Below are 17,127 nucleotides of genomic sequence, written 5' to 3' on the forward strand. Positions count from 1 at the left end.
TAATTGTTTTTAACCATTATGTAATTACCTGTTCTCTATTTGGAGATGTTAAGAAGACAGAATTTACCAGAAGGGTATAATGCCTCACAACATTTGTAACAGTGTGACTTTTTAAAAACAAAAATTACCTTTCTAAAATGAAACAAGATGAAACCAGAGAGGGAGACAAACCATAAGAGACTCTTAATCTCTGGAAACAAACTGAGGGTTGCTGGAGTGGAGGTGGATTGAGAGGCATGGGGTGGCTGGGTGACGGACATTAGGGAGGGTATATGCTATGGTGAGTGCTGTGAATTGTGTAAGACGGATGAATCACAGACCTGTACCCCTGAAACAAATAATACATTATATGTTAATAAAGAAAAAATTACCTTTCTATTAAATGGCTAGTCTTTATTAAATTAATCCTTTTTCTTTGTGTTTTACAATGTTACTCTCTTTTTTCTACTGTAGCTTGAAATTTTGACAAACTTGGCAAATGAAGCCAACATATCAACTCTTCTCCGAGAATTTCAGGTTTGTATGCAGTGCTGATTATAAAATAACTTCTAAAACATTTGTTTAGTTTACAGTCAAATATACATCTTCCTCGATTTACAAATAGGTAATTGTGTTAAGTAAAACAGTGATTTGGGACAAGATTGAGAACTAAGAAATTTATAAATTTTCATGAATAAACATTAAGTACAAATTTAAAATTTAAGGGAAATGAAATAGTAGTCCCTTTCATGTTTTCATAGAATTTGAAAGACTGGGTTATAACTGTTTGTTTGTTTGTTTGTTTTTAATTATGTTACTGGTAAGGATTCCATGTCTATGTGCTGTCATCATCACTAGTCCATTCCATACTCTGCATTCATGAAAGTGGCTTCACTTCTTACCTAGTTAATCTTGTTTAATTGACCTATTACTCTTTTAGATAGTTTCCTCTTAGCTTTATATATTTTTGGTCTAAAATTGCTTCTGTCATGATGTTTTTATCATTGTTTTTGTTTTGTGTTGTTGTCCTTTTTAAAACCATTAATGCTTAAGGATGAGGTGCCTCCCAGCTACACACCCTTAAAAAATATTATTCAGGGGCGCCTGGGTGGCTCAGTTGGTTAAGCAACTGCCTTCGGCTCAGGTCATGATCCCGGAGTCCTGGGATCGAGTCCCACATCGGGCTCCTGGCTCGGCGGGGAGCCTGCTTCTCCCTCTGACCCTCTCCCCTCTCATGCTGTTTCTCTGTCTCTCTTTCTCTCAAATAAATAAATAAAATCTTAAAAAAAAAAATATTATTCAAAAATTATCTCATGGATATATGCCCTTTAAGATGGAGGGATCAGCTCTGGAGACTTCGTGGTAGAGGGTATGAATTTTGTACCTCATCAGCAGTTTTCTTAGTAAAAACATACCACATGCTATACACAAATCACAGTTTTTGTTAACTCCCAACTTTTACAGATTTTATTTATTTTGTTGCTATAATCCTCCCTTATACCCATATTAAATTTCATTTTAGCTAAATAGATACTGTGTTTTTTTTAACTGTGTGATCTTTTAACAGGAGTAGTAGAATATTATAGCATGCCCATAATTTATAATTTTATAACTGGATTGCTGTACTGTCATGCTGTGTATTTTTCTAGAAGAATTCCTTGTAAAATTAGGATGTTTTGGGGTGCTGGGTGGCTCAGTTGGTTAAGCATCCAACTCTTGATTTTGGCTAAGGTCATGATTTCAGGGTTGTGAGATGGAGACCCATTTTAGGCTCTGCACTGGGTGTGGAGCCTGCTTAAGATTCTTTCTCTCCTTCTCCCTCTGCCCCACCTCCGCAAAGTAAATAAATACTTTTAAAAAATTAGGATGTTTTGGATACCCAGTCATCTTACATTTATATATGCCAGAAAATAGGGCATCTCAAGTTTTTATCCAGTAATCCATAGCTATAGAACATTGCTTGGATTTGATTTTTATTTCATTTTTATAAGTTTGCTTTTATTTTTTTTTTAAGTTTTTAATTTTTGTCTCTGTTTGTGTTTGTTCTTTTTCTTATTGTAGGTAATCTGTTTGGGTGTCCTTTTGGTATCAACTTCCTGCTTAGGTCAGATTTACTGGGGGATGTAGGCAGTGAATCTCAGGCAATTTTATGGCATTGTGTAGTTATACAGAGGTGACACATTGGACCTATTTCAAAATATTGGTGATCTAGCCATTTCAATTAGTATCAGAATTTTTTTTTTATTATTATGTTATGTTAATCACCATACATTACATCATTAGTTTTTGATGTAGTGTTCCATGATTCATTGTTTGCGAGTATCAGAATTTTTAATAAGGTCCATCGTTTAGTTAGACTTTCTAATACAGTCTTTCTTTATCCACTTTTATCACTGTCAATATTTATACCTCACTTTTGTGGTTTATGAGTTAGGTTTATAGGTATGTACAGCTTACTTATAATAACTTTTTGAGTAAAATAGAGAATTTTTCTAAAGACATATTTTTTCTAATTGAGGAAATTAGGTCATCAACTGAGAAGTGGTTTAAATACAACTGATCTTTCCTAAATGGAACTAAGAGAATTTGTGTAATTTATTTCTTCAGTATTTAATCCTGTTCTTGGTACTGTTTTCACAAAATTTGTATGGTTTTAGATATTCTTAGATTTTCTCTTCCATTTGTCATTTTGGCACCATTTAAATGTACATCCTTTTTGGCCTGTTAAATAACCATAGTGTTAATTTTACATTAAGTATGTCTCATTTGAGGTTGGGAATCTTTTTAAAAATTTCAGTCGAGGGATGCTTGGCTGGCTCAGTCAGTAGAGCATGTGACGCTTGATTTCAAGGTCGTGAGTTCAAGCCCCACATTGGGAATAAAGCTTACTTAAAAATAAATAAATAATAAACAAATAAATAAAAATTCAGTTGAAAATGGGATTTTAAATTTTGTTTGCATATATTATATAAATATAAATATGCATATTTAAAGTATACTTATTTCTGTAAACAAAAGCTCAGTTTTTAAATTAGGAAAGTTATAATCAAAGTGAAATTCTTTAGGGCTATATTAAACTTTGTAAAGATCCTTTAACTTTCTGTTGTTAAATCAATGATTTCTTTTTAATTGTTAAATCAATGATTTCTTTTTAAGTTTAATAAATACATAGTTTACAGTATGTTTTTAAAACATTCTTTTAAAGAAAATCTATTTTGAAAGTATGGTAATCTGTTACAAACTGAATTTTTTTAAAGTCTTTATTGATATACTGCTCATTGTAGCTATATAGTTTTACTACCATTCAGATACCATTTTGAAAATGTTTGTCATTAGTATATTTGTCCTTTTCCTCCTCTTCTCCCAACTTTAGATTTAGTGTCTCTGAAAAAGCAACCCTTTTTTTCATAGATTCACAGATGCTGCTGGTTAAATGAACTGAAACCTCCAAAGAGAGAGTTCTCATCATCTCTTTCAACCTTGCACTTAAACTAATTGCTGTCTTTGGGTGACTGCTCCCCACTATCTGTTTTGGAGTCACAAGCCTCTGTGGCCACAGGTGAATGAACCTGGCTTGAAAATGTGCCTCTTCTATAGGCACATTCTTTAAGTAAAAAAACAAAATTAAATTAAGCTAAGTCATCAGTTGGACCTATTGTGCATATAAATGAGAATATTATATATTATAAAATTTGTATTTTTGATAAAGCTTAATATATCTTTTTGTTCACTTGATGGTACCAAAGTATAAACTAATTGAAATATTTTTTTAGACCTATGTGAAAAGCCAGGATAAACAATTCGCAGCAGCCACTATTCAAACTATAGGCAGATGTGCAACCAACATCTCAGAAGTCACTGATACATGCCTCAATGGCCTGGTATGTCTGTTGTCCAACAGAGATGGTAAGTTGACAGTTTCATTTTATTTTCAAGTAATTTAGCATTTGAGTATTCTTGGCATGATCTTCAAATTGTAACATTTTTTAACATTGCATTTTAGCAGTTCCTATATGTCAGTAGCATGGTCATGATGAGAGTAGCATTTTATCCTTGAAATACAAAGACACACACACTTTTGAGTTGTTTTAGTAAATTAGATAATAAACTTCCAAGCAGTATTTCCTAAATAGAACTAAGAAAGTGTAATTTGTTTATTTCTTCACAGTTTAATCACCTTCATTATACCCTTTCCACAAAGGTTTTATTTTACTGCTTTTAGTGACATGTAAGTCATGCATAATATTGGTTCACCTGCAGAGGGTGCTAAAAGCAGGCAAATGACTATAACATGGAGAAGTAGCTAGATCAAAAAAGTATGTTTATTATGTACCTTCAGAGTTTTTTTTTTTCAGAAACTCATCTAATAATTTTATATTCAATATTAAACTCAATTTAAAAGTCATCAGTTTGCAACAGCTTTGTGTTTTTAAGCCAAACAACATCTAAACGTTTTGTAAAACTGGATGGGTGATAACTGGTGAAATGCATAATCTAGATTTCATACTGTTCTGTGGTAAAGTGTCAGTTATTTCTATGGTATGGCTTTAGAATAAGTAAAACCATTTGGAGAAAGATCAGTATTAGTCAACTTTCACCTTTATAATAATTTATGTAGAAGATTTTTGTTATAATTATATATTTGATTAAAACATATTTTTTTAGGAAAAGCTCAATAATCTATGTAAAATTATTGAAATGATTTATGGAATTCTAAGTATAATTATGTCATATTTAGACATAAGCATATAGGACATAGCAAACACAAGTTGAAACATAAGAAAATTGATTATATTTATATTCTATTTATATTATTATTTGTATTTTCACTGCACTAACTCTCTTATCCCTAATTATCAATTCCCAAATGTAGATCTCTTTAGAAAATTATACCATTGTGATAACTACTTCTAATGAAAAAACTAAAACAAAATTTAGCCCAATTAAGAGTGATTTTTTTATTTTATTTTATTTATTTATTTGAGAGAGAGAGAATGAGAGAGAGAGAACACATGAGAGGGGATAGGGTCAGAGGGCAAAGCAGACTCCCTGCTGAGCAGGGAGCCCGATGCGGGACTCGATCCAGGGACTCCAGGATCATGACCTGAGCCGAAGGCAGTCGCTCAACCAACTGAGCCACCCAGGCGCCCCAAGAGTGATTTTTTTATTGTGAACATAAAATTATAAACTTTAATCCTGTAAACTCACGATAATATGATGGAAGAACATTTTTCTACATGCAGTATTAAAACTAAGGGGCAACAAAAATTATCAAGGAAATACGTTTTTTTTTAAAAAAGTATTTGACTGTAGAAGGTAACTAGAGGAGATTAGGATGCTAAATGTTATTCATTTTACCTGTTTGTACTTTTCATCCTTTTTGTCTCTATTTCTTTGTCACACTTTAAAATGTGAGTTGAAAAACATGTTTTATTTCCTGTATCTTAATAATGACTTTCTATTCAATTATATATGACACATTTCTTGGGAAAATATTTCCAGAACATTAAAGATTATGAACCAAGATTTACCAGGGTAATTATTCTTTTAAAATTTTATTACATACAAAAAGTACTACAATTAGAATACTCACTAGTTCTTTTAAATACAAAATATATTCAGGGTTTCTGAATTTTAGTTTTTGATCTTTTTTCGCATGTGAAAATTTCAAGTTGTAGATTTTAAAGGAATTATCTCTACTTTTATAATGTATTAATTTCTTGAAAAATATTTTTTTATTGACTTTGATTTAAAAGATAAATATTCTACCCTAGTAGCACTTTGAAGGGAAGAATAGATTGTTTTGTAATTAGGTGATGGGAGATTAATATAATCTGTATTCACTCTTTTTTTTTTTTTAAAGTGTTTTTTTTTTTTTTTTTTAATTGAGAGAGACAGAGAGAGAGCATGAGAGAGAGGAGGGTCAGAGAGAGAAGCAGACCCCCTGCTGAGCAGGGAGCCCAATGCGGGACTCGATCCCGGGACTCCAGGATCATGACCTGAGCCGAAGGCAGTCGCTTAACCAACTGAGCCACCCAGGCGCCCCAATCTGTATTCACTCTTAAAAGTAGGAAGATTTACTAATTTAAACTCTGATATTTTGATGTTTAGGCTTTTGTTTTTGGTAAATCAAAGCCGTCGTTATAACAGTGGCTTTTTTTCCTGCAGTTTGAATACTTAGAAACTTAAATTGTATTGTCCAGGTTTGGGTTGCATAATCATCACTAGCCTATAGTCTCTGATTCTTTAATTCTTTTTCATATGAGTTATATTTTTGTAGTTTGGAAACCTCATTAAAAGTAGTAAAACAAATAAGGAGAATATTTATATTAAAATCAGTAGCATTAATGAAGGTAATAATATTTTTAACTTTAAAATGGTCAATCCTGACAACATAGCTCCTTTCTTCCATTAAAAGATCTGCTCTGGGCGCCTGGGTGGCTCAGTTGGTTAAGCGGCTGCCTTCGGCTCAGGTCATGATCCTGGAGTCCCTGGATCGAGTCCCGCATCGGGCTCCCTGCTCTGACCCTACCCCCTCTCGTGTGCTCTCTCTCTCTCATTCTGTCTCAAATAAATAAATAAATAAAAATCTTTAAAAAAAAAAAAAAGATCTGCTCTTAGGAATAGGTATCTAGAATGAGGCCTCAGTTTCTTTAGAATCTTCCTGTAGGATCTTTTAAAGCTCTAAGGATCTGTGATTCTTGATTTTATGTCAATACAAATATCTGGTCATCTGTTCAGATAATGTATCTTAAAACCTTAGGGGCAGCATTTAGGCTCCATTGTTTTTTACATATATTTAACACATTGTTTTTAGACCTGTGGTTTTTTTGTTTTTTGGGTTTTTTTTAAGTGTTATTGATTTCTCCCTTCTTGACATGGAGAGGACTTTTCTAGGCAGACTTGAAGCTTGCCTAAAATAGTTCAATATCACTATCTGAGATTAATTTGACAAAATTTTCAAGGACCTTTATGAGAAATCTGCATTTCATTTGGCTTAGCATAATTTAATTCTCTAAGGTAATTTACTTCAGGTAACAGATTAGCAAAATTTGCTTGTCTGAATAACCTTACCATCTACTGTAAACTAAAAGGATTGGGGCAGAGGACTATTTTTTGTTTCATTTAGTTTTATATAATTCAGTAAACATTTATTGAGAACTTGAATACGTTGGGGTATTTAGTAAATGTTGAGTAGATGAATAAGATACTCATCCAGCCTATAAAAGGTTCCTGCCTTTACAGAGTTAACAGCCTAATGAAGAGAGAAGTAATATAAAACAAGTGTATTATAGTTTTTCTTTGTATTGACCACTTACTCTGTTGGGAGCTATCTGCTTGCATGCAGAACTAGACTACCTATGTTTGAATGTTAATGTTATCTTGAATAAATTACACAATCTCCCTGTGCTTCAGATTCTTCATTTGCAAAATGAGGGTAATAGTAGACTGTAGTAACCTTGAAGACATATGCTAAGTGAAATAAATCTGCCACAGAAAGCCAAATACTGAATGATTCCACTTGTGTGAAATATCTAAAATAGTCAAATTCATAGAATCAGAGAGAGTGGAATGGCAGTAGCCAGGGGTGGTGGAAAAGGGAAATAGGGAATTACTAAACAGCAAAAATAATGTTTCAGTTAAGTTGAATAAACTCTAAAGATTTGCTGTGCAACATTGTACCTATAATCAACAATAATGTATTGTAACTAAAGTTTGGTATGAGGGTAGATCTCATGTTAAGTGTTCTTACCAAAATAAAGTTAAACTGAAAAAAGTAGTAGGCTCTATTTCTTTGAGTAAGGACGCTTAGGTTTTATTAAGTACAGGGAGGAAGCTAGGAAAGGTCCAGAACACAGGATCATTTTGTGCTTCTGGTAGAGCAGCACCACAGTCCTGTGGTCTTTGAAAAACAGGAGATAGCATAAAGGAAAAGTAGGGTGGAATTATGTGAAGGGATGAGAGGGACTTGGGGTAAGCAGGATAATGACCCCTGCCAAAGAAGTCCAGTTTCTTATGCCCAGAACCTGTGAATATGCTACCTTCCATGGCAGAAGGGACTTTGCAGATGTGATTAAGATTCTTGAGATGGAGATCAAAAGCGTCCTTTTAAGGGAAGGAGAGATGTCAAGAAAGTCAGATGTCAGAAGCAGAGATTGGAGCGATGCCATTGCTAGATTGGGGCCTTGAGCCAAGCAATGTGGACAACCTGTAGAAGTTGGGAAAGGCAAAGAATGGATTTTCTCCTAGAACTTCCATAGAGAGGTAGCCCTATTGACATCTTGCTTTTAGCCCCATAAGGTCTAAACTGTTAACTTCTGACTCTAGAACTGTAAGATGCTGAATTTATGTTGTTTTAAGCCACTAAGTTGTGGTAATTTATAACAACAATAGGAAAGTAATATAGCATCAAAGGATAAATGATGCCAAATATATTTTTCAACTATAGCCGATGCTGCCTCTCCATGTGTATAATTATACAATATTTTTTTCTTGGTCTAGTTTTACAATAATATATTTTAAAAATAAAAAATTTTATACTATGGATTCTTAAAACCACACTTACCATATTTTACTTTGCATAGTAATTACTTTTAATTTTTCTCACTGGAATATAGGTTTGGCAAAGTCAGGATCTTAATCTTTGTTTTCATCAAAGCTCAAAGCAGTGGTCTTTATATAAGTAATAGCTGTACCTCTTAACTTAGAATTTAGAGATGAAATGGTACATTCTGAATTCTGGACAAAGTCATATAATGCTAGTACATTTCTCTCTCTTCATCTTTAAAATAATGAGAATACGGTACCTACCATATGTTACTATAGAAGAGAAAGAAATATTTATCATGTCATAAACTAAAGCATGGTATAACCATCAATTTATCATTCTACTGGAGAAAGAGATAGTTTGAAACACGTATGTTTAATAATGATTAAAATGATAAAAATTTTACTTGTATTCCTAAAGGGAGCTAGATAAGAAAATATACTTCAGAGAAAAGAATAATAACACAAGTCATGGTATTTCCAGTATAATATTAAAATAATACTTTGTAGTGTATGCCAGGGGAATCTCTAATGTCCAGGAAGGCCTATTAATAAAAAAATGTCAAAATAGTAAGTAGAGGTATTGTAGACTTACTTATTTGGCATCAGTAGCATTAATAATTATTTATATAAGATTCATTCCATAAGTTTAGGTGCTCTGGCTAATTGGATTACAGTTCTCTGATGGTGCCACCAAAAATGTAACTCTGGACCAGTGATTAGCTACTTCAGTGTGATAACTCAATCTCAGAATCCCCGTTTCAGGATCTGCTTCCTTGGAGCCACTCCCAGGACCAGTTATTATATTAGTTAGGGCCCTGGCAAGAACAGATGGCACACTTAAAAGGGATAATTGAAGATAATTTAATGAAGGAACTATTTATAAGATGTGGGCAGGATTAAGAGAAATCAAGAAGGTATGATATAACATCCTGGGGCTAATAGGCTAGTGACCATGGGAAGCCCCTTTATCATATCGAGAATTGAAAGGAAGGGGTGTGAGGAGTGGGAGCACTTACCAGACTCAGCAGGCGAGAGCCATTCAGAAGAACTGAAACTATCAGTAGAGGAATGCACACACTGCCAGGGAGACCTGGCAGTAGAGCCATCTAGGGTAGCAAATAGTCTGTCCTCCTGCCCCTTGATCTCCTGCTGGAGCTTCCTATCAGCTAACCATAGCTGGAAGCCAGGAACAAGAGAGTTTGGTTGATGCAATCTGCAGAGGTCAGCCTCTAAGGGCACAGAATGAGTCAGGAAAGGTAGAGAGTGGATTCACTGGACAAATGGAGACAATCCAGCACATAAGCCCACTCTTTCTGGCTCTGAAGTCAGTGCTATTTCTATAGTAACACCTTTCTTAGGACTAATGATCCTCAGTACTGTTTTCTGAACATATCACTTAAGGAAATTTTTGGTTTTAGTTTGCTGTTTTCTTTAGAATTGGAAAAAAAGTTATTTAGGTTGTAGGTGTTTGATTACCACTATGTAATTGATAGAAACCAAAGAACCATATGGTAACTATTTGATTACCACTATATGGTAGGAATCAAATATTTGAAAGCTATAGTTAAAATCTAACTTCACGTTGCTTTTCTGACTCAAAGAGGCAGATGTTGGAAGGGGATATCAGAAGCTAGGAGGCAACAACACAAGTTAGAAATTAAAGTATACTCCTCTGCTTAAGACAGTGTTCACCCCCAAAGGTTGGAAATATACTCGTGATTATAGTTTTCACCTAGTTATTTGAGACATATAGAATTTTTTGCTAACTTAAATTCATATTTTACCAAGGATATTGCATTTGAATTGCATTATGCATATTTAATATGAATAATCTCTCTTTTTCAGAAATAGTTGTTGCTGAAAGTGTGGTTGTTATTAAGAAATTACTGCAAATGCAACCTGTACAACATGGTGAAATTATTAAACATATGGCTAAACTCTTGGACAGTATAACTGTAAGTACCAATTAAGAGATCTTTATGAATTTAACTGGATTTTAGTCAATAAATTATAGTGTTGTGGAAATAAATGGACATCTTAAAATATAGTGGCTAAGAGAGCTTAACTGTCTGGATTCACATCCTGGTTCTAAGATTTTACACTGTTGTGGAAGGGATTATAAATCTGAAAAAGGGGAAGGATGCAAAAAATGCTGCAGTGTTAGATTGGAAATGGAGATATCAGTGTGAACTTCATGGGTTTATAAATTCTAGATCCGTGTGTGTATGTAAATGCATGTGTGTGTGTGTGTCTATACACATTTATGTGTATACATGTGAATGTGTATGTTGAGTATACAGACATCTATTTCTTTGAGAGGGTCTGCATGCAATAATGCCCAATACAAATGAGCACACCTAGTGCCTAGATTTTGTTTTGTTTTGTTTTTAATTGAGGTATATAATTTTATACCATAAAATGTACTCATATAATTTGGCAGTTTTTTGTATATTCATAAGGTTGTGCAACCATCACTACTGTGTAATTCCAGTACGTTTTCATCATTCCAATAAAAGAATCCCATTGCTCAAATTGATCTTCCCTTTACTCCAGCCCTTGTCAGCTACTAACCTACTTTGTCTCTGTGGATTTGCTTATTTTGGACATTTCATATAAATGGAATCATACATCAAATGGCCTTTTGTGTCTGGCTTCTTTAACTTAGCATGTTTTCAAGGTTTGTGCATGTTCTAGAATGTACTACTGCATTCCTTTTTTGGTAGACCTTGGTTTTTAAATTTCATTCACCCCTTGAAGGAACCAGGGCTGCTTAGAGAAATGGCTGATTTTAGAACTAGGGCAAGGAAAGAACAAGATGATCTTGGAACATCTTGTTGGGCAAAAATAGCAAGGAAATGCTCACAGAATGATAGAGACGTGTCAAAAAGACACAAAAACCAGCTTGAAGGGGCAACCACTGGCCACTTTGGAAAACAAAATAAATTATAGTAAAAGGATTATGGCCTATTGAATAGAGTAAGAATCTCTTGAGGCCACACTGGAATGAATGAATGAATGAATGGATGAATGAATGAATGAGAAAGGGAAGCTCTTTCTTACAATGCAAAACTAGTAAATGTGGAAGGAATGATGGAATTAGAATATCACCACTTGCAAGCCATCACAATAATAATAGATTGAGGTAAGAATCATTAACAAATGGTAAAAAGTAGGGGGTGAAAGTTTGAGTAGTCATAGGATATTTGTACAGTTTCAAAGTATATCCTCATAAGATACTAATTACAAAGCATAAATTAATGACTTTTGACTTTTACAATAGGAGAAACCTTGCAGATGTTACCTGAACCAAATGAACATAGTTTACATTGCCAGCAATGGGATTAAACACCTTCTGATATAATATAGTGAATAGAAGTTAGCATCAGGTCTATTGAATTTTTGCCAAAAGTGAATGACTTGAATATAATCAAGAAACAAGAGACAAACCCAAATGAGAGTATACTACAAAATAACTGGTTTGTACTCTTTAAAAATGCCAATATCATGAAATGTAAAGAAAAACTCAGGAACTTTTTCCCGTTAAGAGAGTTTAAAAGGATAGGACAACTCTATGCACCACATATTTTTATATTTTCTTTTGCTATAAAGGATTTGGTAGGGATAATTGGTAAAATCTCACTAAAATCTGTAGATTAGGTAATAGTATTGGTTCAGTATTTAAATTCCTAATTTTAAAATCATTTTACTGTAGCAATACAAGAGCATTCCTTTTATTACAAAGTTTGCAATGAAGTATTTTGATGTTTAAGGATAAGTCTACAACTTTCCTCAATTTAGGGAACGGTATTTGTGTATATATAGAAAACTAAAGCAAATGTAGTAAAGTGATGACATATGAGGAATCTGGGTGAAGAGTATTCAGAAGTTCTTTTTATTCTTCCAGCTTTTATATAAATCTGAAATTGTGTTTAAAAAATTAAATTAAAAAATATTAATCTTTGTCCCACCACTTACCCGCTTTGTGCTTTTACATTAAAAACTCCATACTTTTCCCATCTTAAAATGGTGATAGTAAAAAAAAAAAAAAAGCAAAAACAAAAAAACCCTGATATTTTGTACATATTACATTAGTTAATATATGTAGTGCTCTTAAGAATATTTCCTGGCACATAGTGGTACTATGTCTCCTGTCATTATTATTTAGGTCCTATTTCATTCCCTTTTTAATTATATTTCCTGTTTTCAGACTCCTCAGTCTGTGTCCGTCTGATTTTGACTCCTCACCACTCCACTAACACTGACTTTTCCAGGGTCATTGACTGTCTTCTTATTAAACACAGTGGGTAATTTGCTGTTGATGTCTTTCATGATCTTTTGTTAGCATTTGACTTCACATACTGCTTCTTCCCTTTTGAAACATTCTCCATGGCTTCTTTCTGGTTTTTCCTCAAACTCTTTTCCATTGTGTTTGCCCTTCACTATGTCCCTTCAATGTTGATTAAAGTTTTTTTTTTTTCATTGTTGGTTAAAGTTTAAAACTAATGTTCTATAACTAATAGGGTTATAGTTTAGGGGGGAAATATATTATTTCTTCTTTGAAGATGGGGTAACTACGTATACTCTGAGTCTGTTCAGAGGGATTATATTTGTGTGGTTTAAGGCAAGGTTTGGAGCTGCATCAGGACCAATATTTAATATCTCTGGTGGCAAAATTTTCTTTCCCTTGGGGTGTTAGTAAAGTTTGCAGGGCAGTTATATGTGTATCTTAAAGCTTAGAATAAGACTCACAGGAGTCTGTTAGCATCTGAGCTCCCACCAAATCAATCACTAGAGTTCCTTTGTCTTTATATCTACTCTTATTATTGATTCTAATTATCAAAGCCAGGACTTCTCAGAGACTGTGTATGAGAGGTGTAGGTATTAAGAGAGTAAATTTGGTATTAGCAGACTTAGGAAGCTTAAACTCATACCAACTGTCTTTCCTGACCACAGTGGTATGAAGTTGGAAATCAACAATAAGAGGAATGTGAAAAGGTGTACAAATAGGGTTGTTAAAGAGAAAATTAAAAGAAAAGAATTATCTTGAAATAAGTGAAAATGAAAACACAACATATCAAATATTATGGTATGCAACAAAAGCAGTTTTGAGAGGAAAATTTATAGCAATAAACACACATATTAAGAAATTTAGAAAGATCTTGGGGCGCCTGGGTGGCTCAGTTGGTTAAGCGACTGCCTTCGGCTCAGGTCATGATCCTGGAGTCCCTGGATCGAGTCCCGCATCGGGCTCCCTGCTCGGCGAGGAGCCTGCTTCTCCCTCTGACCCTCCCCCCTCTCATGTACTCTCTCTCTCTCGTTCTCGCTCTCTCAAATAAATAAATCTTAAAAAAAAAAAAAAAAAAAGAAATTTAGAAAGATCTCAAAAAACGACCTAACCTTACATCTCAAAGAATTAGATTTAATTAAAACCCAAACCCAGCAGGAGGAGGAAAATAAGAAGTATCACAGCAGAAATAAATGAAATAGAGACCAGAAAAATAATAGAAAAAGATCAATAAAACTAAGAGCTGGTTCTTTGAAAAGATAAGCAAAACTGACAAACCTCTAGCTGGACTAAGGGAAAGAAAGAATAAATAAATAAAATTAGAAATGAAAGAGGAGACATTACAATTGATACTACAGAAATATATAGAATTATAAGAGACTACTATAAACAATTATATGCCAACAAATTACATAATCTAGAAGAAATGGATGCCATTTCTAGAAACACACAGCCTACCAAGAGTAGAATTCTACCAAACATTTAAAGAATTAACACCAGTCCTCCTCAAACTCTTCCAAAATAATGAGCAGGAGGGAATACTTCCAAACCCATTCTACAAGACCAGCATTACTTTGATACCAAAAGCAAATAGGATACCATAAGAAAAAAAAACTGTAGACCAATATCCCTGATGAATATAGATGGAAAAAATTTCAGCAAAATATTAGCAAACTGAATTGAAGAACACTTTAAAAGGATTATACACCATGACCAAATGGGATTTTTCCTTAGGATGCAAAGATTGTTCACTCTACACAAATCAGTAAAATCAGTACATCACTTTAATAAGATGAAAGACAAAAATCACATGATTATCTGAATAGAGTCAGGAAAAAGCATTTGACAAAATACAACATCTTTTCATGATAAAACCCTTAACAAATTGGTTGTAGAAGGAACATACCTCAACATAATAAGGAACATTTATGACATACCTACAGCTAACATTATACTCAGTGGGAAAAAATAGAAAACGTTTCCCCTGAGATCAGGAGCAATGCAAGGATATGATATAGGCTGATACGATTCTATATGTAGAAAATCCCAAGAGTTAGTCAAAACACTGTTGGAATTAATCAGTGATTTCAGTTATGAGGCGTGATACAAAATTAACATAGAGACATCAGTTACATTCCTTTACAGGAAATGAAGCATCTGAGAAAGAAAGAAAACCATCCCCTTCACGATAGCATCAAAACAATAAAATGGGTAGGAATAAATTTCAACAAGAAAGTGAAAGATCTGTATAATGTAAAGACAACCCACATTCATTAATGAGAAGGATTAATATTGTTAAAATGGCCATACTACTTAAAGCCATCTACAGATTTAATGTAATCCCCATCAAAATACAAAAGGCATTCTTTACAGAAACAGAAGAAACAATCCTAAAATTTGTGTGGAACCACAAAAGAGACCGAGTAGCCAAAAAAACCTGACAAAAAAAGAACAAATCCAGAGGTATCACACACCCTGATTTGAACTGTACTGCAAAGCCATAGTAATAAAGGCAATATGGTATTGGCACAAAAATAGACATAAAGACCAATGGAACAGAATAGAGAGCCTGGAATTAAACCCTGGCATATATAGTCAACTAATACTCAGCAGGGGAGTCAAGAATACCTAATGGGGAAAGGATAGTCTCTTCAACAGTGGTGCTGGGAAAACTGGAGAAACACATGCAGAACAATGAAATTGGAAAACTGTCTCACTCCACTCACAAAAATTAACTCAGAATGGGTCAAAGACGTAAATATAAGACCTGATACCATAAAACTCGTAAAAGAAAACATAGGGTCTTTCCTGTTCATTGATACTGGTCTTGGCAATAACTTTTTGGGCATGACATCAAAACCACAAACAACAAAAGAAAAAATTAACAGATGGAACTACATCAAACTCCTGATCTTCTGCACAGCAAAAGAAGCAATTAACAAGGGGTGCCTTGGTGGGGGGAAAAAGGGAACAACTAACAAAATGAAAAGACCTACAGAATGAGAGAAAATTTTGCAAATCATATATTGGTTAAGGGATTAATATCCAAAATAAACAAGGAACACGGTCAATTCAATAACAAAAAACCTGGTATGTTTAAAAAATGGACAGAAGAACTCAATAGACATTTTTGCTAAAAGGACCTCAAAATGACCAACAGACATTGAAAAGATGCTCAGCATCACTAATCATCAGAGAAATGCAAATCAAAACCACAATGAGGTATCACTTCACACCTGTTAGAATGGCTGTCATCAGAAAGACAAGAGATGACAGGTGCTGATGAAGATGTGGTGAAAATGAACCCCTTATATATTGTTGGTGGGAATTTCCATCAGTCCAACCACAATAACAATATGGAAAAAATTAAAATTACATTTACTATACAGTCCCCCAATTCTGGGTATATACTCAAAGGAAAAGAAAATAGAATGTCAGTGAGATATTTGCACTCTCGTGTTTATCACAGCATTATTCACAATAGCCAAGATAAGGAAACAAACCAAAGGCTCATCAGTGGATGAATGGATAAAAAAAGTGTCATACATACACGCAATGAAATACTGTTTAGCCATGAGAACGGAGGGTACCTTGCCATTTGCAACAACATGGATAGACTTTGAGCATATTATGCTAAGTGAGATAAGTCAGAGGAAAACAAATACTGTACGATACTACTTACATGTGGAATCTAAAAGAGTTAAACCTATAAAAAAACAGAGTAAAATGATGGTTTCCAGTAGATGGAGGGTGGGTAAGAGAGATGGTGTTTAAGGATACAAACTTGTAATGAGTAGTAAACAAGTCATAGAGATTTAATGCACAGTATAATGAATATAGACAATAATGTACTATAATTACGTAATGTAATATTAGTACATCAGCAACCATTATACTATATAAATATCAAAATAACAGACTGTGTACCCTAAACTTACACAGTGTTACATGTCAGATTTATTCAGTAAAAAGAAAAGTAAGATTGGAAACCAGATCACTTGGGTTCATATTTTGTCTCTACCTTTTACTGGCTTTGAACTTATGCAAGTGACTTGACTTCTCTGTGCTCCAGTTTTCTCATCTGTAAAATGGGAACAGTAGTACTAATAACTTCACAGATCTATTTTGAGAAATCAGGGAATCAATGTGCTTAGTAGAACAGTGCTTAGTGTAAGCTATTATGATCATGGTTATAGTTAATGTGTTTGAGGAAGACAAACCTGATAAGGCTTAAATTTAGTATGCTTTATTGTGGCCCCTTTTATATTTTACTTTATTTAACACAACTTCCATAATGTTTATATGCCAGGTAC

The 17,127-nt window shown here is 33.7% G+C and overlaps 1 protein-coding gene across 1 annotated transcript in view; it reads left to right on the top strand.

The window, feature by feature from the left end:
• Positions 1–17,127, top strand: part of AP3B1 (adaptor related protein complex 3 subunit beta 1) — a 248,677-nt gene that overhangs the window by 107,552 nt on the left and 123,998 nt on the right. Inside the window, exons 11-13 of the mRNA XM_081825590.1 lie at positions 454–516; positions 3,753–3,885; positions 10,375–10,484. Of these exons, the coding sequence (XP_081681716.1) occupies positions 454–516; positions 3,753–3,885; positions 10,375–10,484 (306 nt within the window). The remainder of the gene's footprint in view (positions 1–453; positions 517–3,752; positions 3,886–10,374; positions 10,485–17,127) is intronic.

This window comes from Leptonychotes weddellii, chromosome 7 (assembly GCF_054177405.1).
Source record: "Leptonychotes weddellii isolate Sample4059 chromosome 7, ASM5417740v2, whole genome shotgun sequence".
NCBI classification, from domain to species: Eukaryota; Metazoa; Chordata; class Mammalia; order Carnivora; family Phocidae; genus Leptonychotes; species Leptonychotes weddellii.